At 42.3% G+C, this 21,842-nt stretch overlaps 1 protein-coding gene across 8 annotated transcripts in view; it reads right to left on the reverse strand.

Annotated features, from left to right (window-relative positions):
• Positions 1–5,060, reverse strand: part of ECHDC1 (ethylmalonyl-CoA decarboxylase 1) — a 73,196-nt gene extending 68,136 nt beyond the window's left edge. For 2 of the 8 annotated variants that reach the window (XM_073219573.1, XM_073219578.1), the window contains exons 1-2: positions 4,866–5,060; positions 3,977–4,017 (exon numbers count right to left, since the gene is read on the reverse strand). In XM_073219573.1, coding sequence (XP_073075674.1) covers positions 3,977–3,992 — 16 coding nt within the window. In that variant the 5' untranslated portion in view covers positions 3,993–4,017; positions 4,866–5,060. The other 6 variants (XM_073219571.1, XM_073219574.1, XM_073219577.1 and 3 more) reach the window with 6 other exon arrangements.
• Between the last annotated feature and the right edge of the window lie 16,782 nt (positions 5,061–21,842).

Raw genomic sequence — 21,842 nt, forward strand, 5'->3', positions numbered from 1 at the left:
CAGTGGACATATGGTGTCTGAAGTCTCTGGCAGGTTTGGCAACTAAGCAAGAGTCTTATTAAAGGTAATGATGTTCCTTAGAAATGTATTTACAACCAGAAACCAGATAATAATTAGAGATGTCTTCAGTAAATTTAAAAATTCTTATAGGCAGGAACTAACTGCATCTTATTCACAGCCTTTAGCACACAACTTTTACATTTAATATTTGTGGAACTAAATGATAATATAATGTGGTTATTACTATATTGGGATTACTATACATAACCATCATTTCCTAAACTAAATGTAAGATCTCTGCAAAACAGAAAAAGTTTGTCATCGTTGGGTTCCTAGGAAAGCAAGTCCAGGATGTGTACCTGCAAGTGTGCAAGGGCACCAGAGTCAGCCAGAGAAGCAGATTCTCCTTTTTACTGGCCTCTGGTCAGTTTGCTAAGGATCATGACTCTTCCATAAATCCCAGCTGAGAAATCTCTGCTCTTCTTCAGAAAGGGAGAGAAAGAGCTCTGGGTCTGTTTCCCTTTTCATGTTTACAAAAGAAGTTTCAATACAACCCAACCTCTATTGGATCATTAATAAAAAATATCAACAGTTTTAAAGAAATGAGGTTAAGTAGTGGCTCTACCTGTCTATTACATCTGTAGTTTGTAATACACACGTTGCAAGGGTTTGGTTAGTAGTATTCGTACTTTTTAAGACCAGATTTCCCTCTCAAGTCTTCTGGGTTCGGGTTAGCCTGTTACATTCTCTAACTTTCTCAGAATCAAAGGCAATTTATCCAATGAGTATAATGCCTAGTCACTGTTAGCAGCAAACTTACATGGGGAACCCAAGACTTGACCTCTTTTGCCCTATCTTCCCCACTCCTCCTTCCAAAGGAAGATACTGGTTTTGAGTCAAAGACAAGTCATTCAGTATTACAGTTTTCTGTAGAATGCAACAAAGTGAAACTGTTTTCACTGGTTATGCTGCCATTTTGGATTGTCTTAGTTCTGCTCTCCCTCCTTTTCCTTTCTACTAGATATTCTTTCACTATCTCCCTTCCTCCGCCCCAATTTCTCCCTCTCTCTTCCCCTCTCTGCCTCTCCCCTTCCCTTTTTAGTTTGTGTGGTAAAAGGAACCTAGGACTGCCTTTATCATGGGAAGCATCCCATTTGAAGGTCAAACAGAGTAGGGCTGAGGGTTCGTTAGGCCTGCTTCTAGTCTAGGAAAAATAAGCTCTCAAGGTCACTTACCAGGTCAGTTCACAAAGCTGAAGGGCACACAGAGAGAGTCAGAGCCAAACACAGTATATCCAAGCTTGCTTTTGCTTGGAGTATGCTCTATGTGTGTTTTGCCCATGGGGATAAGTCAGATACAGAAGAGATTCAATGGAAAACTACGTTGGGGTAGAAGTCCCGATCTTCTCCACAATGACCATGACTTCAGTAATAGACATATGTCAAACAAATTTGATAAGGACTTAATTAGATAGCTATTTTTTAAAAATAAATCTCCCTGTTTTTCACAAAATTCTCTCTATGAAAAACAACAGAGTTAAACTAGAAAATAAGGAGTAAGGCTTATAAAACCACTAGCATTTTTTATTATTATTATGTGGTGACAAAATCAATAAATGTATCCTGTCTTTTAGTCTGTCTGTTCTGTCTTCACACATTACCTCTCCCTTCAATACGCAACAACACAAAGGCAATTAGTAAAAATGCCATCAGTTCTCTCTCCTTATCCTTAAATCATTACAAATTTAAATATTTATGTAATTCATATTTTTGCCTCCTTAGACAACTTTGATATGCTGATTTTTCCAAGGAAATCTCAAAGTAAATACTTTATGTATCCTTCTAATAATTTCATATTTTCTCTTTTCCACTTCACTTCTGTTCCTTCCCCTTCCACTACTAACACTCCCTTCCTTTCTCTCTTCTCCTCATAGTCTTTCATATTGTGTCTGTGCCACAGAATAGTACCAGAAAAAACACAAGGGCACTGTTTAACTCAACTAGGTTTGCAGAACTCGAGTTTAGGAATCCAATTCTAGAAATGTATAATAACAATAACAATAATGTATACTTTCACCCAATTTCTAAATTGAGAGACTAAATTAGACAAGAGTTCAGTGCTGAGAAAATGACAAGGTGCTGGCCACTATTAAATAACTAAAGTATCCAAAAATACAAGTGCACAAACAAGGGTTGATATTCAGATTTTGTATAAGCACCATGTACTTAAAGAGCATTTTGGATTTGTTCCAGAATCATAAGGAAATGAAAAGGTTCTGAGGCATTTACAATTTTATAAACTTTCTTCAGGACAGAACATATGTTTAAAACTTGTCATGTAAGATGCATTGCTGTCGTGCCACAAGCAAATTCAGTCCGCCTGAATGAGCTCACAACCAAGCCAATGGAAAACTGAGAGAAGAAAGCCCAATGGACATCTGAGATCAAAGGTTATCACTCTTTCCATTTTTTTAAAGTTCTCCAAAGGTGACCACCCTGTTCCCCTCCTTGCACAGGGAATAAGGTAGCCATTCTTTTAAAACCCAATAACATGTTTTACCATATGCTGGAACCACTAAATCCATAAAATTAACACAAATACATGTTAGGCAGAAAAACAGGCATGAGCAGGGTGGAGACAGATTAAGGCCAGTAAAGCCCACTAAAAGGGACTCAAAGAGTTAACCAGATAAAACTAGAGATCCAGAAAGGACTTAGAGAGTTAATGAGTTAACCAGTTGAAGCTCCAAAAAGGCCAGGAGTAACTTGGAATTGCTCATATTCCGCCCCCATAAAGAAAACTATCCAAGTACAGCCCATGTCTTGTGTCCATTAGATCAAGTCATTGTATTTACTTTAGCCTGCTAAAAGGCCCGCCCGGCTTATTCTTTAACTTAACCTATATGCTTTTTTTCCCCCCTCCTCCAGCCCCTCATCAAGTACTTTTGTAACCAGGGTAGGAGCCAAGCATCATAATAAACTTTCGCAAAAAGCCCAGATAAAAACAGTATGGTAATAAAGGAAAGATTCCATTTTAAAAGGCAGAAAGTTAGGAAGTAAGATTCCTAACATATTCTTTAACAGACAATAACTCAGCCCACCTTTGTGGCAGGGCAGGCAGTCCTGATTGGTCTGTTCCCAGAGGCGGACTGATAACAGAGGAGAGGAGACATGGTGTCTCTCACCAGAGATAAACATCTTGAGACCACTTGACAAGTCTACACCCCTTAGCCCTTTGTCACATTCCTGAAAAATCCTTAAGAGAACCCCCAACATTTCAGTGTGCCTACTCTCTAAGGACGCCCACACTTATTCTCTTTTAAGTTCAAAACTTTTACTCTTCTTCGCTACCCTTCAATTCTTTGTTGTGGCGGGGACAAGAACGGAGGAAAATAAACTCAACCCGCCTAACACGGACAGTCAGTAACAATTCAGTAAGGCAGGTAGTAAACAACAAAACCAGAAATACACTACTTTAGACTGTGAATATATGACCTGTTTTTAAAGTTTTGATTTGGGTTTAGGCCGTCATTATATATAACAACCTACCTTTCAAGTTTCATTACATTCCATACACACCCCGCCCCTCCTCACACAGCCAAAATAAACTTTCAGTTCCTCAAAGCGTTCTCTTCATTCCAAGCCTCTTGTATATGTGACCCGTTGTCTGCTACACTTTTCTCTTCCTCAGAGTAACTCCAAGTCATCTCTTTAATATGCTAGACTACACGAAATACTCTGCTCTCACAACACTTAGATCCTTCATTAATGTTCACTAACATATTCCTGTAATTACTTCTTTAACCAAACCTTCCCAGTAAATTCAGCAGCAAGAGGGCATCTGCAGTGCCTAGAAGAGTACTTGGCAAAGACTCTTTGGCATACAAGGCTTAAGAATCCATAATGCCATGGGAGGCTTAAGAATCTGTCCACAAGCAAATTCCCCAGCTATCCCATTTATTATTCCCACCACTCACCCTGTTTCAACTCCATTTCTCTCGTAGGCTGGTTTCTCTTTCTGGAAAAGAACTGATTAGTTACCCACTTATCCTCGGTCAGACAGTAATGTGTTAAGGAGTCAGCTGTTTTATACAATGCTCCTCCCTCCCCACGCCCCCAGGTAGATTTCACTTACAGCTTTCCTTCAAAACTTCACAGAGGGATGTTCTGTTATTCCTGCCCATGCCCAGTTTCTCTTCATACCTCTAGCACCCAGAGCAATAGTAGGTAAACAGTAAAACCTCAGGTGTGGAAGTAAGAAAAGAAATTTGGGGGCTGGTCGATGTACATTTTTCTCTCAAGGTCTCTATTAGTCTTTTAAACAAAAAATTTAAGTAATCTGTGGTGTTAACCACCTACATTTATGACCCTGGTATGTGCATAACATTAAAGGGGTTATCGAAGCGCCTAAGAATTTTAGCATGAAGAGCCCGAACCAAATATGGTAAAATGATTTGGGTCATTTTTGCTGTTCTTTAAAACTTGGCTGCCTGAAACAAATAATGTACATTTTAGTTAGGCAAGATAATTAAATAACAGAAGAATTGTGGATGGAACCTAGGGAACCCTTTAGGATGCCCCAGGAAACTACCTACTTAGCACAGGGCCTGGTCATTATTCCAAATTTAAATTACTGCGTCTCCCTGTTATTTTGAAAACGTTAATGGGGTATATTCCTCCACGTAAAAGTTTGATTCCGTTTTCACCGCCCTCCACCTCGCAGTCGGTCCGCGGCGCTCGGCACTGCGCACCAGCGCCCAGAAGAGGCCAGTGGGCCCGCGCGCCGGCTGCGCAGGGGACGCGCCGCTGAGCCGGGGGTGGTCACGTTAGGGATTCGTGTGCAGAAGCGCTAAGTCCATTACACACCGACGGGCCAGCGTTCTCTCTTGGGTGACACTTTAAGTGAAGCCCCTACAGCCACTCAGCCCGATCCACGCAGCGGCGGCAACTTCCCCTTCCGCTCCTCCGAGGCTGTCTTCCGCTTCCGGCGACCGCCTTCTACTGCGTAGCTCTTCTCTCTGCTTCCCTGTGCTCCCCTTTCCTCTCTTCGTCTCCTTTCCTCCTCTCCGCACCCCCTTTCCTCCCGGCGCCCCTACCGTTCCCCAGCAACACCCCCGGCCCCGAATCCCCGCCCCTGCTGCGAAGCGCGGGTTCCCCCAATCGCGTCGATCCTGTGCCTTCCCTGTGTCGGGAGCGAGCCAGGCACTTGGACACCTGTTGTACGTGGTGGCGTTTTCCCTTCTGTAACGCAGGGTTTGGGCTGCTGCGGGGAAGCGGCAAACTCCGTTTATCTGCCGGGCTCCAGGAAGACTGCAAAAGGCAGCCAGATTAGGGGAATTGCAAAAGGGCGGAGGGGAGAGAAAGTACTGAGGCCTGTCCCTTCTAAACATCTTTTCTGCGTTATTGAGCCAGAAGTATTTTCGCCGTTTTTTCCTAACAGTACTCAGTATTCGCCCTACAATGTGACATCTTCATTTAAATCTCAACAAGCTTAAAATTCCGTCCCAATTTGCTCCAGGAAGTTGCAATTTTGCTGGATAAAAGATTACATACATAGGTCATTTTAAAATGAGGTAATATAAAGCAACAATAATTGTCAAGCATAGGTGTAACTCCAGGGGAAAATCCTGGGGCAATTAACTTTGAAACTGAAATCAGTCAAAGGGAGAAATGAAGTGGAAGAAACCTATTTATTTCTTAACAACCAGTCATCCGTCTCTGTCAACCTGGCTGCTTCAGAAAAGAGCTCCACCCACCCTCTCTGATCCAGATAAGCCCTTGCTTGCCCTCCTAATTATATATTGGTAGGTACATGGACTACTTCTCTCCACCCTTTGGAAACACCTATTGTATGAAGATGCACTAAGGCCAGGCGAAAGGTTCTGGAAATACTGCAATTTTACCCAAATTGATCATTCCAAAACTTTTAAAACTTCTGATAGAAGATACTCAGCATTGATGCTAATTTAAGTTGAATTGAAACAGACATGTCCCCAAGGTGATTAACCACTATAATGAAAACATTCATTCTGCCTAAGTTAAAGTCATTAAGGTTGATACCTGTTAAATCTTACAAAAAAGGCTTAAAGAGAGGCTTGACTTTCAGGTTTAATGAAGGCTTTGCAGGTCATCTAGCATGGCTGTTAAGAACAAGTGAACTAAATAGGTGTAGTAAATAAAAATTTTTAATTATGTGTTACAGTATGTATATGTACAGCTTGAAAATCTTTGTAGTAACCTGAAACATTAAAGATTGCTAAGTAGTAAGTCAAGTTAATGAATTAGATCACTTCTAAATAAGATAAAATAATGAAACATTAATTACTGAATATAAGCTTATTCACTTTTGGCTTATTGCAGAAAAACTAAAAACAGATTTGGGTTTATTAGTAAACATTTTATGCTTATTGAAACATTATACTATGAAGAAACACATGTTTCTAAAAATTATGAAATGTATTCATAAATTTGCCAATCTAAGAATGCTAGTGTAACAGTTTACAATAGCTTCTCAGTGTTCACTGAAAAAGTTTCTAAGAGTTTTAAGTTCTAATTAAGACTATTAGAAATAGTAAGGGAAACATGTATGCATGCTAGAAAAGATGTGTGTTTTGGTAAGAGAAGGTACAAGTAGTGGAAATGCATTTTTATTGAGGGTAAAAGAAGATAATTTTGTCCTAAGGTAAAGCTGGATATTTAAAGAGGAAGAATTCTGAATGTAAAAAGAAAATTGTCGAAGGTTTGTAGAATAATTTAATGTGGTCATGCTATGTGAGATTGAAGTAAATGAAGCTTGATATCAGGTATACCATTAGAATAGAATTTTGCTTTCTATTAAAAGCACAAAGTTTTTTCAAACTGTTGGTCTGTTCTTAATATTAAGAGATTATAAAAGGATTTCTAATTGTTTTTATCAATTTCTCATGCTTAATGTCTCAATAAGACATTGAATACTTTGAGTACTTAAGAAAACAAAATCTTAATATTACAGAGCTAAGTTTTGCTAACAACTATGTAACCTTCTATATCTGTCTTTAAAATCTTTATTGTCACTATGGTTAAATGGGAAAGTATTCTTTCATGGTGACCTATGATCCTATTTAGGCAAAAAACTTTCTTTTGACAACTAACCAAAATCAAATTTAGAAAGGTGCTTTTACCTCGAAACTCTGAGATTTTCCAGAGAGCCCCTGGAACATGTGAGAGAATGTTCTCCTTATAAGAGAGAAATATTGGCTAATATGGCTTATTCATTTAATACATAATTACCTGAGAAGTATTGTCAAATGAATGATGCTAAACTTTAGATTGCTGAACTGTTAACCAAATGTCCTTATGTCACCTGCCTTATGATGAACTCTCATCAGATCTTTAACCATTGACATTTTTAAGTTTTTGTCATTTATAGATTGTTACTGTTTTACTTCTGGACTAGTAAAAAAAAAAAAACTAGATTCAAGCAGAGCAAGGAGACCTTCTCTGTGTAGTGGGAGGCCTCTTAGGCCCCTGCCCCAGTGCCCACTCAGTGGCTCAATCTGGCCCTGCAGGAGAGAGGAGCCTTACTTACTCCTTCTCCAGGGGGTCCTGCACTTTGTCTGCTGTAGCCCCAAAGCCGAGGTATTTGAGGACTTGGAGTAGAGGGAGAGAAGAGAATACTGGCTCTGAGGCGTAAGTCTAGGAATGTACCTTATTCTCTGACTTAGAACAGGGGACCATGAGTGGACCCAACTGTGCATCAAGCAGTCTTCCTCAAGACCCCTGAGTTGGAGACCCACTTGGTATGAACATGCCACAGATCCTGACAGAACAGGGTAAACAGGGTCATGTCCCCTCTGAAAAAGTGGTGCGTATAAGTCTCTTTGAGTGCCTAGTGCTAGGACTCTACTTCCACCTCCACCAGCATATGAGAGGTGTAGTACCTAAGAAATGGGGTGTGAACGACGTTTTCTTCATGGTGACAGTGGCAACTGGAGCGCTGGTAAAGACCCATAAGTCCAGGATCCCGCGCCCCTGCCCTAAGCAGGTTAAGGCAGGGGAACCGAGTAGGCCACGCTGCTAAGGAGTGTCAATTCCAGTAGGCCTGAGGAGGGAGATGGACTGCTGTCACCAAAGAGAGGTTCAATCAGGTGCTGGACACACGTCTTTCTCTCTTTTTCAGATGGGAGCTTCCTTTTCAAGTCTGAAATCAGGCACACCACTAGCATGTACTTTGAATAACTGGGGACAGTTTGATCCCCAGACCCCGAAAAAGAAGTGTCTTGTCTTTTCTGCACTTAGGCATGGCCACAGTATAAATTATCTGACAGAGAGACATGGCCACAAGAGGTAAGCACTAATTAAAACACCATCTTCCAGCTAGATCTGTCCTATATATACAGGTTTTCATTGCACTTAGGGACAGACCAGACATGCTTAGATCCTGTGGGATACACCTGCCTCAGGCACTCTGACAAACTCCTCATCCTTGGCTCCCTCTTGTCCCCCATATCCTGGGCCCCTGGAGAAAAGTCAGTTCAACTAATCTGATACCCCCTACAGTTGCCAGGCCTAAGTGACAGGCTCTGCCACCCTTCCTACAAAAAATTCACCTTCCTCCTTGCTGCCCCTACAGCAAGCAACAAATGCAGAGTGGGAACCAATAAGGGCACATGTCCCTTTATCTCTCCAGGACTTAAGGCAGACAACAACCAAAAGTTTGCAGATGACCCTGACAAATATCTGGAGGTCTTCCTGAACCTGACCCCAGTCCTTGAGCTAACACAGAGGGATGTTTTGCTTCTGTTGAATCAAACCCGGACAGGGGGAGAGAAGGACAGAGTGATTAAGACTGCACAGGAAAAGGGAGATGAATGGTATGCAGTAAACGCCTGGAAAAGATAGATGAGGAACTGGCTAGATACCCTATGGGGTACCAGGCATGGACCCTGAGCAATCCTAACTGGTCCCCAGACATAGATGATACAGATAATTGGAATAGAAATCACTTCATCACATGCATAGTGGAGGGCCTAAGGAGACCATGAGAGTGTGCACTTGTGGGGAAGTTGGGGTTCCTATGGCCAGGATCCTCACTGAACTTAAACCACCTGACGATGTAACTGGCCTATTGCTGGGCTGCCACTTCCACACCTGTAGGCAATAAGCTATTATTGCACTATACAGAGAGCTCGGCCCAATGCACTGCACAAAGGCAGAGATGCTAGTGCTCAATCTACCGCCAGAGAATAAGCAGGGCAATAAACCATTTCACCCCAAAGAACGTTTTGCTGTCAGTTTCTTTGGTCACATTGAATCCATAGAGAACTTGTCTGGAGCTGAAACCCATTGGCAAGACAATTGGTGAAAGCAGGGTTCATTGTTGACCAAGGAAAAAGACAGACTGCCCTTATGGGATGGGTGCTTCAGCAGGCTGCCCCTGTGAATGGGGAGACAGTGGATTGTCCCCCAGTGGGTATGTGGTCTGAAGTGGCTTGCCTCCTAGAGGACTGGGCCCCACCCCAGGACTGGAGACAAGTGGAGGTGACACCTGAGGCAGTAGGGGTGGCCCTTGGTATAGTGAGTAGGTCTTTTGAGAAACAGAGTTCCCATGAGGCAGCGGGACTATGGGTTGGCTGCTTCTCACAGTATTAAGCAAGTCTACAGAAGAGACCCAAGAAATGGCAGCATGAGAACACGAGCTGCAAACTTCTTTGGATTCCCTGAAGAAGGAAATGGCAAGGATGCGAGAGGAGGCAGCATGAGAACACTGGCAGTAAGGAATTGAAGAGGTAAATATTCCTTACGGAATGAGACAGCAGTGCTGCCAGGTGCTCTAGAGGAGGAAGAGGCCATCAAGGAAAAAGACAAACTCCTGAGGGAAGCACAGGCAGAGGTGGCAGGAGAACATCAGCTGCCAAGCATTGAGGTGAAGGTAAGAGAGCTGCTGAAGACTGAGCTAGCATTGCTGCGAGACACAGTAGAAAAGGTAAAGGTTGTAGCAGAGGCACTCAGGGGAGGGGAAAGGTGCCATCAGCCCCAGAAATGGAGGAGCTGGGGAAGAATGAAGGGGTGGTGCTGAAGGCATTGGCCCCTACTGTATTGAAAGCACACCCAGTGGTTGTAAAGAAAATAAAGACCCAGCAGCTGAAAGTTCCCCAAGGAGAGGAGCAGCCCCCTCCCCAGGTCGTGGAGCACTCTATGGTCCACCCCTATACTCAGGCTGAGCTGGTGGATTTGGGCTCCTGGTTTAGGCAGAAGCCCTCTGAGTCAATATCAGCTTGGCTCCTGCATCTGTGGGACTTAGGGGTGGATGAAATTGTTCTGTCATGTTCAGATATGGGAAAGCTGGCTTCTCTCACAGTGCAGCCTGCCTTGAGGCAGCGATTACAAAATGAAACATCAGACCCCAGGGAGTCACTCTCTCCTCAACTGGCTCATGGCTGCACTTCATGCTGTGTGGCCCAATCAGGGTGATGTACCATCCTCTCCTGTTAGATGGCAGACATATGCTGAGCTCCAAAAGGTGTTATGAGAGCTAGGCATAAGAAATGCCATCTATAGAACAGAGAATTATGACCCAGATGAAGAGATTTTCACTACTGGGATGAGAAATATTGGGCTTCAAACAGCTCCCACATCCCTCTTTGGGATTTGAGTGGCCATTCTTTCCCCTCACTTATGGCAGCCCATAAGAAAGGTGACACAGCAGCCAACTTAGGAGAGGTTGATGCAATGAGAACACAGAAATAAGATCTGCTTCTCACAAGAAGAATTTAAAGGGCCCCATGAAGGTTACAAGGACCCAGATGTGGGTTGATTTAATAATGGCTGGAGCAGATGGAAGGAAATTAGGTGGGAAGTCAAATAGGATCTTACTAGAGCTATGACAACAACTGAAACCATAGCAGTAGTTCCAGCCATTAAGAACAAAGAGGCAGAGGTTACAAACGGAGCAACGAGTCCAGCCTATTTGTTTGCAAGACTTCCTGCTGGAGAGTGAGCCTATCTCACTTGAAGCCACACAGGAAGGTGATTGAGGAACATGGTTTGACTGAGAGGAATGTCAAGGTATCTGCCCTGAGAGACCAGGGGTGGACCAGAGGCCACATGTTGAGATCTCTGTCCATTGGTCCCCAGTGAATATACAACATGTCCTGGCTCTTGTGGACACTGAGTCTGAACATTCCCTGATTCATGGTAACCCTGAGCGGTTCCCTAGGACTACCACTATCATAGATGGATATGGGGGTAAGGCTATCAGAGTGAAAATAGCCCAAATCCCTTTTGGAATAGGGCATCTACCCCCAAAAGAGTATACCATCTATATATCTCCTATCCCTGAGTGTACTTTGGGGATTGATATCCTGCAGGGTCTATGGTTGCAGACCATTGCAGGTGAGTTCAGACTAAGAATATGTGTGGTGAAGGCAGTTTTGAGGGGACATGCTAGGCACTGACCCATAGCTTTGCCTGTGCCTTGGCAGGTGACTAATACCAAACAATACAAACTGTCTGAAGGGCATAAAGAGATTGGAGAAACTCTCCAAAATCTGGAAAAGGTGGGTATTATACAGCCCACCCATAATCCTTTCAGTTCCCCAGTGTGGCCTGTAAAAAAGCCAGATGGCTCCTCGCATATGACTGTGGACTACAGAGAACTGAATAAAGTCATATCCCTATGCATGCTGCTGTTCCCTCTATTGCAGGCTTTATGGATACCCTCAGCCATGAACTAGGAGCATACCATTATGTGGCAGATCTTTTTGCTAAAGCCTTCTTTTCCATTGACATTGAGCAGGAAAGTCAGGAACAGTTTGCCTTCACATGGAAAGGATGGCAATGGACTTTCACTATCCTCCCACAGGGATACATCCACAGTTCCACCATCTGTCATGGACTTGTAGCCCAGGACTTGGCTACATGGGAGAAACTGCCAACAGTGCAGCTGTACCATTATATTGATGATTGCATGATCATGTCTGATTCTCTTTCAGATCTAGAAGGTGCAGCACCTAGATTGCTGCAACATTTACAGAAGAAGAAAGGATGGTCTGTGAACAGCACCAAGGTTCAGGGACATGGTTTGTCTGTCAAATTCTTGGGGGTCATCTGGTCGGGTAAGATCTATAACCAAACACAGTTATAGATAAAGTCCAGGCCTTTCCTACCCCCACAACTGTAGCATTGCTACAGGAGTTTCTGGGTGTTCTAGGCTACTGGGGAGTATTTATCCTGCACTTGGCACAAATTCTGAAGCCCTTATACACGATGGTATGAAAGGGCATCAGGTGGGACTGGGATGAGACATGCGTATCTGCTTTTACTACAGCAAAACAGGTTGTCAAGGCCGTGTAGGCCCTGAGTGTGATAGACCCATCAAGGCCCTGTGAGCTCAATGTTCATGTGACTGAAGACGGTTATGGTTGGGGTCTCTGGTAGCAGCTTGAATGAATTTACCACTTATTGGATTCTGGTCAGAACTCTGGAAAGGGGCAGAGGTACGATACACTTTGATAGAAAAACAACTGGCTGCTGTGTATCATGCCTTGCTGGCTACAGAACTATCATTGGAATGGCCCTGATAAAGGTAATAACCACCTATCCCATCTTGGGGTGGGTACAAGACTGGACCCAAAAGCCAAGGAGTGATGTGGCTCAAATGCCCACACTAGTCAAGTGGGGTGCTTACCTACAGCATTGTAGTGCCCTCTCTAGTAGCTCCTTGAGTGAAGAACTCCAATGCTTTTTGAGGCCAGTGACATATACTAGTGAAAAGCAGGAAGAACTTACTTTTGGACCATTAGTAGCAGAGAGTCCCTATCAGGAGCAAAAAGCCCCTAAAGTCTTTGTGGATTGGGAACCTCCTCTGGCTTGAGGATTATTATAATTTTTGTTACCTGTATCAAAATCTTGTTGTATCTTAATTTTTATTATTATCTCTAAGTTGTTGTTATACTCTGTTGCTATTGTGGAATCTGGTTACAGTGCTCCAGCTTTCTCGCACAGGGACCATTGTGGAAGATTGAAAGCATGTAGATTGTAAGGCAAGAATCCTGGAGGGTGGAGTGTGGGGAAGTTGGGGTTCCTATGGCCAGGATCCGCACTGAATGTAAACCACCTGATGATGTAACTGGCTAGTTGCTAGGCTACCACTTCCACACCTTTAGACAATAAGCTATTATTGCACTATATAGAGAGCTTGGCCCAGTGCTTGGGTGGAGGCAGAGATGCTAGTGCTCGACCTACCGCTGGGGAGAACAAGCTGGGTAATAAAACCCTTTCACTCCAAAGCACTTTGCTGTTAATTTCTTTGATCACACTGAATCCATAGCAAACTTGCCTGGAGCTGAAACCCATTGGCAAGACATCACTAAACCCTTGAATTATTCCAAGCTGTCTGGTGTAATCCAGGGAGATAAGGTAAGCTCTTTGGCCTTTCTGGACAGGCTGCGGAGGCATTGAAAAAACATACCCCCATAATCCCAGAGTCAGTGCAGAGCCAATGTCTTGCCATTGGGTTTCAGCCTGAGGCAAGTCACCTATGGATTCAGTGAGCCTGAGGAATAACAATGAAACATTCTTGGGGTGAAAGGGTTTATTACCCCAGCTTTCTTCCCCTTCGATTGGTCGAGCAATAGAATTACTTCTGCATCCAACAATCTGTAGGTGGGTAATCCTCCTTAGTCTCTGCCTCCACCCAGAGCACTGGGCAGAGCTCTTTATATAGTGACTTAGTCAATAACAGTTTATTGCCTACCGGTGTGGAAACAGTAGCCTAGCAGCAGGCCAGTTATGTCATCAAGTAGTTTAGGTTCAGGGGAGGATTCTGGCCATAGGAACTTCAATTTTCCCCACACTCCACCACTCCAGGATTCTTACCTTTCTATACTCTCTCAATCTTCCACAATGGTCCCTGTGTGATAAAGCTGGAGCATTGTAACTAGATTCCACAAAAGCAACAGAGATAGCAACATAGAGATAATAACAAAATTAAGATACAACAGATTTTGATACAGATAACAAAAAGTATAATAATCCTCAAGCCTAAGGAGGTTATTTCAGCCATATTCAAAACCAGGTCTACTGACATGAGTTCATGACTCACAGTAGTGGTCCTGATAGGGAGCTCCATGCACCCCAGTGAGTAGCACTTTTTTTGCTAGGTTGTGTGGTCAATCCACAAACACCTTAAGGGTGATAAGACACATGTTTTAATGAAACTAGAATACACAAATCTTGTGAATCATGTAGAATGCATGCAAAAGAGTGGTCCTATGATAGGACTGTAGCAGGACAGGGGTCCTGTCCAGGTCTAGTATACCATACCTTTCCCCCTATTGCCATTGGGGTTACTGAAGGGTCTATATATGTGCTACTGGAGTTGGATGCACTGTCCATAATGAAAGAACAAAACTCCCTGATAAGATGCTTCTGGCTGTTCAGGATATACTACTATGATCTCTGGGGGCCAATCTGATGTTACTCCAGGACTAACAGAAGGCCTGTTTCCAGGCCTTGTCCCCAAGGTGCCAGGAGACCCAGCTATCATTGGTCCATGTGATGAAATATCAAAGGCCACGTCCACTCAGTGCTGTCACCAGGATTTAATGCACTTGTTGCTGGCAGCAAGATATTATTTTGGTAGTCAAACCTTGGCTTCAATTATTCTTCCTTGGTTTGTACTTACAGTTGTATAGGGGAAGCAGCAATATGCATTAGCTTGTCTACAGAGCTCAGGGCTCCCTTTTGGGGTTTCTTGTTCAAATGCCATAGCACCATAAGTAAACAGACTGACCATCCTTGCAGACAGACTATTGGTGTCTCACTTCAATCCAGCTTTCAACAAACCATCTCTCTCATGCCTGCCTCAGTAGGATTTTGGCTTCAGTCTCATACCAACTCCATGATGGGATAGGTGGTTATCCCTGATACCTTTATTGGGGCCATTCCAGTGATGGGTTTTGTAGCTAGCAAGGCATTATACATGGCAGCCAATTGTTTTTCCTTCAAAGTGTATCGTACCTTTGTCCCTTTCCAGAGTTGCAACCAGAATCCATTAGGTTGGTGAGTTCAAGTGACTGCCAGAAACCCCATCCATAACTGTCTTCAATCACATGAACATCCAGTTCACAGGGCCTTTATGGGTCTGTCACACTCAAGGCCTGCACAGCCTTGACTACATGTTTTGCTGTAGTAAAGGCAGATGCACAAGTCTTATCCCAGTGCCACCTGATGCCCTTTCAGTCACCAACAAAGTTTTATCTTCTGAACAGCTCCTTACAGCTGGCATTCTTGTGCTACCTCCTCTCATATCAATGCCATTTCATTTTTCAGTGAGTCCACAGCAGTTTGCAGCTGCATTCTCATACTGCTATTTCTTGTGTTTCTTTCAGGAGCATGTTCTTTTCATCTGTAGATTTTTTTAATACTGTGAGAAGCAGCCAACCCACTGTTCCTGCCTCACAGGCACTCTGTTTCTCAAAGGACCTACTTACTATACCAAGGCTCCCCCCTATTGCCTCAGGTGTCACTTCTACCTGCCTCCAGTACTGGGATACGGCCCAGCCCTCTAGAAGGCAAGCCACCTCAGACCACATGCCCTCAGGGATGCTTAAGTTCTTGCCAATGGGTTTCAGCCCCAGGCAAGTTCGCTATGGATTCAGTGTGACCAAAGAAATTGACAGCAAAAAGTTCTTTGGGGTGAAAGGGTTTATTACCTGCCTTATTCTCTGGTGGTAGGTCAAGCACTTGCATCTCTGCCTCCGTGCAGAGCACTGGGCCGAGCTCTCTATATAGCACAATAATAGCTTATTGTCTACAGGTGTGGAAGTGGCAGCCGAGCAACAGGCCAGTTACATCATCAGGTGGTTTAAGTTCAGTGAGGATCCTGGCCATAGGAACCCCAACTTCCCCACATTAAGTGTCTCCCAATTCATAGAGGCAGCCTGCTCAAGTACCCCTCCCATAAGGGCAGCCTGTTCTGTTCCTTGGTCAACAATGAATCTGTCAATGTCGCCAATTATTTTGCCAAAGGGTCTCAGCCCTGGCAAGTTCACTACGGATTCAGTGAGACTGAGGAATGACAATGAGATGTTTTTGGTGTGAAAGGGTTTATTAGGTGATGACCAAATTTTTTACACAACCTTTAAGTTGTACATGGGACATGATGTTGTTTTCACATGCTTTCCTAGTCATCCCAGAAAACCCAACTCCCCTCCTTAAGAGGGATACACTTTCCAAAGTCCAGGCCATGGTATAAATTAACCTGGAAAGTCCAGAGGCTCTGTGATTCCCTTTGACAGAGATGCAGCCACCAAAATCAAGGACAGGGCTCAAAAGATCAGGGAGAGACAGGAAAATGGGTGGAATAATTGGCTAAAAACTACCTGAATTACCTGGCTTCTTCCTCTCATAGCACTGCTAATTTGTCTGTTTTTGCTCCTTACTTTTGGCCTATGCATATTACACTTCATTTCCAACTTCCTTCAAAGTTGGCTGTAAGCTTTCTGACTTCAGAAGCTGATGGAACACGGAGTGAAGGCAGACATCTTCTGAGGCCCTCTTGACCTACCCTGCACCCCCTCTCAGCACAAAACAGCCAAAGCAGTCATTGCCCCTTTGCCTAGCACTAGCTAGGGTCTCCATTTGTAGAGGAGGGGGTGATACAGGTGCCATTAGTTTAGTAAGACTAGGGTGAGGGTCTCTAGGAGAAGCAAAACAGGATAATTGAAGTCAGGACACTAACAGTGTACAAGGGAATTCTTACCCAAAACTCTGTTAAACATTGAGCAAAGTTAGAGCCACACAGATTCTTTAGGATAAAAATACCAAATTAGGAATATAGGCAATCTTCAGTGGGTTTGGATAAAACAAAAGACAGCATTCCAGCAGGAACCAGTAAAGAACTGGCAACTCAGTTTAAGTATTGTTAGGAAAATGGAAGTTCCTATGGCAAGGATCCTCACCTGAACCTAACCTACTTGATGATTTAATTGGCCTACTGCTAGGCTACCGCTTCTACACCCATAGGCAGTAAGCTATTATTGAATCACTATAAAAAGAGCTCTGCCCAGTGCTGTGGGTGGAGGCAGTAACAAGGATTACAGGTTTGTGGACTATTGAATGCAGATGTAATTCCAGCGCTCAACCTATCACAGGGTAACAAAGCTGGGTAATTAAGTCCTTCTACCCCAAGAATGTTCCATTGTCATTCCTCAGTCTCACTGAATCCATAGTGAAATTGCCTGGGGTGAAACCCATTGGTAAAATAAGCATTCAGGCAAGAACCAGTAAGAGAGAGACAATTCAGTTTATCCTGAGTTATAGACCCCCAGACAAAGCCCAGACACGGGCACTCTTGTCCCCTCCCAGCATGCATTACAAGTTCTGTATGTTTGCTTTCTCTCTAAATAAAAAGCTTTTCTCTCCTGCTTGCCTACCTTGAGCATTTGTAAATTTCATTCTTCAACTCCACGAACAAGAATCCTAGTATGACTATGTTCAGTAATTATTGTTGTTGCATTATATTATCTTACTTGAAATGATCTAGATATTCAATGAATTTAACTAAACTCATCACTTAACTGAACTTTAAGGTTTCAAGTTATCAAAAAAAGATTTTGGAAGCTTTTTTTAAGTTAAAGTTTTACCATACCAACTTATTATTGACAGATTTTGTAACAGATGTAACAGCTTTTTTTTAGCAAGCCTGGGAAGAATAAAATTTTTACATTTAAAGTTAACACTCTTAAAGACCTGACTATTTTAATTAAATCAACAACTTTAATTAGCTTTTATTTACCAAAGATTAAACCCAGATCACAGGAACTTGAAAAACATTTTGGTTAGTTTTTATATTTGTCAGAGTTCTGAAATAGTCAGTCTTTATACCAACTAAATAGAGCTCATTTACAAATTAATTTTAGCATTACCATCAGAGGTAGAAAAATATCACACATGTACAGCACACACATACATATATATACACATACTTGAAGAGTAACTTTATAGTTACTAATATGTGTGAATATATGAAACTTCCACCATATTTCATGTTAGGACTCTGCCCATAACTTCCAGGGACAACTTTTCCTTGGTCTCTAAAGCATAGTGTATCTACCAAAGAAGCAGGGATAAAAGAAGAGTGAATGCTACTACTTTAAGTGACTTTGTAGAGGGAATGGGGAGCTGAGCAGCAAATCTGAATGGTGATTGTACTGAGTATTTGCCATGATATTGAGAAGAACTCATTCTGCTAATGGCTATTCATCACCCAGCTCCAGACTACAAGAAAAGATAAATTATTCCTTCAGAGAGTTTGAAGAGGCTGGGAGAGGAATTTCCTCAGAGTATCCCCAGTGGTCTGTCCTCACTCCAGTGTTGCTGGGCAACGGCATCTGTGGAGGTCTCTCCCAGCACACTAATTGAAACCTCAACCTAGACGGGGAAGGGTTCTTGACTCAGATCAAGAAAGAACTCATTGGGTTGTACAACACAGAGAAGACAAGTAGTGATTCTACAACATTTTGCTATGCTGATGGACAGTGACTGTAAAGTGGTTTATAGGGGGGACCTGGTATAGGGGAGAGCCTAGTACACATAATATTCTACATGTAAGTGTAGAATAAAGATAAAAAAAAAGAAAGAAAGAAAAGAGGGATTACTCCTTGATAGGATAAAACTAACTATAAATCAATGATTAATGCATGCTTTAAATATCCTTAATTTTGATCACTTAAAGGGTGTCAGATGATCAGCTATGGAGGTACACTTTTCTGATAATATTCCTTTCTCTTAAAAAAAAAGCAGTTCCTGTGTGGTGACCTCCAATGAGTTCTACACAATGGTATAAAGGGCATATCAAAGTGTGGGCAAAGGGTCTGTTTGTGTTTATACAGAGGATCAAAGCCTAATTTGGCTGCCCAGAAAATGAACTTAGATACGATATGAAGAAGAACTTCCAACATCAGCACTCTCTGGAAGAGTCATACCAGAAGATGATCATCAAAAAACCTCAACAAAGATCCAGGTGATGCTGCAGTTGTAGCTGCATCCATCCTACTGGTTCCCTGGACTTGCCATTGGAATGAAGAAGGAGATATCTAAGCTGGTCTGTGCTTTCAGTAAAACAACAAATTTGACTGGATCTATACTGTTGGAACTCAACCAAGAATTAGGAGAAGTGCAGGTTGTAGTGCTCCAAAATCTTACAACTACAGACTATCTACTGTTAAAAGAACATATGGGATGTGAACAGATCCCAGAAATGGGTTGCTTTAATTTGTCTGATTTCTCTCAGACTGTTCAAGTACAGTTGGACAATATCCATCATATCATAAACAAATTTTCACAAATGCCTAGGGTGCCTAACTGGTTTTCTTGGCTTCACTGGAGATGGCTGGTAATTATAGATCTGCTTTGGTTATGTAACTGTATTCCTATTATGTTAATGTGTGTGCACAATTTAATTAGTAGTTTAAAACCTATACATGCCTAAGTTACTCTACAAGAAGATATGTCAAAGAAATAATCAATCCTCCCATGTTTTCTTCCATCTGCTACCTCTATAGCTTTTCTTCTTCCTTCCTAATTACAACCCTTCAATAGAATTCGTGCCTCATATTGAATTTACCAAGTATCATAATTCCTCCAAGTGGTAAAGATACCTCAAGACAAATGCTGGGCATAGAAGCCACAGGGCATAAATCTGCAAAGAAGTAAAAAGCTAACCTTTTCAAACAATATGGCTTCTCTCTCACTTACCAACTTTACATCTCCCTGTATGGCCCTGGAAGATGACTGGTTAGCCAGAGATGGGTAAGATTCCTCAAGGGAGGAACAACCTAAGACAGGCACAGTTTCAGGGGAGCCATCAGGTGAGAAATTGGGGATCAACAGTGGTGAGGCTTAGAACCTCACCACCCCCCCTGTTTTGAGAGAAATCTTCTGCATCCATGGATGTTTTATTGCCCGTGTCTAACTTGGATTAACACATAGTCTACAGGCACACACCTGATCATCTACATTTGCTCTCTTACAACACTAAACTATGTTTTATACCTTTATCTTGCATCTACCTACCACTTCAGCATTTTATTAAAACTAAAAAAAAAAAAAAAAAAAATAATAATAATAATAATAATAATAATAATAATAATAAAGGGAGAAATGTGGGATCCACATATAAATCAAGTATAAAAATCAAATAAACATTCATATTTGACCTGATTGTTTATAGTTCATAATGCATGATCAAAACCAAAAGTTTCTGTGATGACTGCCCTTGTACTGTTCACCATTTAAGAACTTATTCACTATGTAAGAATTTGTTCACCATGTAAGAACTTGTTTGTTATGCTTCAGAAGATTGGAGACTGATGAGAATTAGGCTTAGCGTGGATTAATGATTGTGCATTGAGCATTGACTTCCCTATACAGAATTTTATTGTTGTTAACAACCATTTGATCAATAAATATGAGAGATACCCTCTCAAAAAAAAAAAAAAAAGAAAGAACTCATAAAAAGGTACAATGAATGTAGGTAAGGAAGGAAATCATTAAAGTGGGAATAGCAGTGAACAGTAGCAGCCGTGAAAGCAGCAGAAAGCAAAGTAAAACAGAGGGAGGAAAGGAAAGCTCATTGAACTCCTGCTCAGCATAGGGCAGATTCCTTGCCAACTCCTGAAGCCAGGGTCACCTGGCATCCAGTGTCTGCTTAAATCTGCATGGTGTGGGAACCTAACCCCTATCACCCAAGGATTTGGAGAGCTGCAGAGCACTGGATGCAGTGAGAGTATGTTCTGAGAACTTCCCAAAAACAAAGAATGGAGATTTTGGAGCAGGCTCCTAAAGAGCAAGATCATACAACTGCAGTCCTGTCTGGGTCACCCAGGCAACAGGAACTTGCAAGCCCAAATAAGAGATCTTAGTAGTCCTTCCCTACTTGTCTGAAGTGGGACAGAAAGAGTAAAGACTTGAGCTTAAGTCTAGAATATTGAATGAAATAGCAAAGTAACAAAGACACTTAACCATTGGAAAAGTGCAGAGACAAAATGCATTAAGTTGAGCAGTGAGAAGGCTTTATTTAAGGCAAAGTACATGCTCAGAGAAAGGGGAGTGTAGGCAGCCTCAGATAGGAGGTGTGCTTAAAGGCTTAGGATTTGTATCTTTCAAGGATTTCAAGAATGGGGCAAAGGGTGAGGGGTGAATAGGCTTGACATGTGGTTGCACGATGTCTGTCTGTGGTGAGAGACATTATGTCATTATCCATAGTCAGTCCTCTAGATATTCTGTAAGATAAATTTAACATAAGGAATTTTTTTATCCTGTTCTTCCCAAGATAGTGGTTATCCTCCAGCAGTGGAAACATACCATTTAGGACTGCTTCCCTGCCTTAAGATAAGGTCAGTTGCTGGCTGATCACCATATGTCAGGAATCTTACCTCCTAACTCCCTGGTTTATAAAATGAAATCTTAGCCTTAAGATGGGACCCCTCCTATTCTTACTATACTGTTTATATATTGGCATTTTTCATCACAGGCAGGAAAAAATAATTATAATGCTTGTTTCATGTCTGTGCTCTACCTCATCAGGACTATGTGGGCACAGTTCTGTTTGCTTTTTTTTAAACCGAGACATATGGCTGCAAGAATAACTCAGAGACCTTGATATGTGTTGGCTAGAGTTTGAGAGACACAGTATGTAGTGTCTGGCCATGTCCTAAAGAGACCTTAAGGTGATAAGCCAACCAGAGGGACCTAACAGCAGAAAACAGAGAAAAACGAGGGCACCGGTAGGCCAAATATCAGACTTATAAAAAGAGTCCGATGTGCACTGTTTGAAATAGACTGCTCAAGAGGACCTCT

Source organism: Manis javanica, chromosome 13, assembly GCF_040802235.1.
Source record: "Manis javanica isolate MJ-LG chromosome 13, MJ_LKY, whole genome shotgun sequence".
Lineage (NCBI taxonomy): Eukaryota > Metazoa > Chordata > Mammalia > Pholidota > Manidae > Manis > Manis javanica.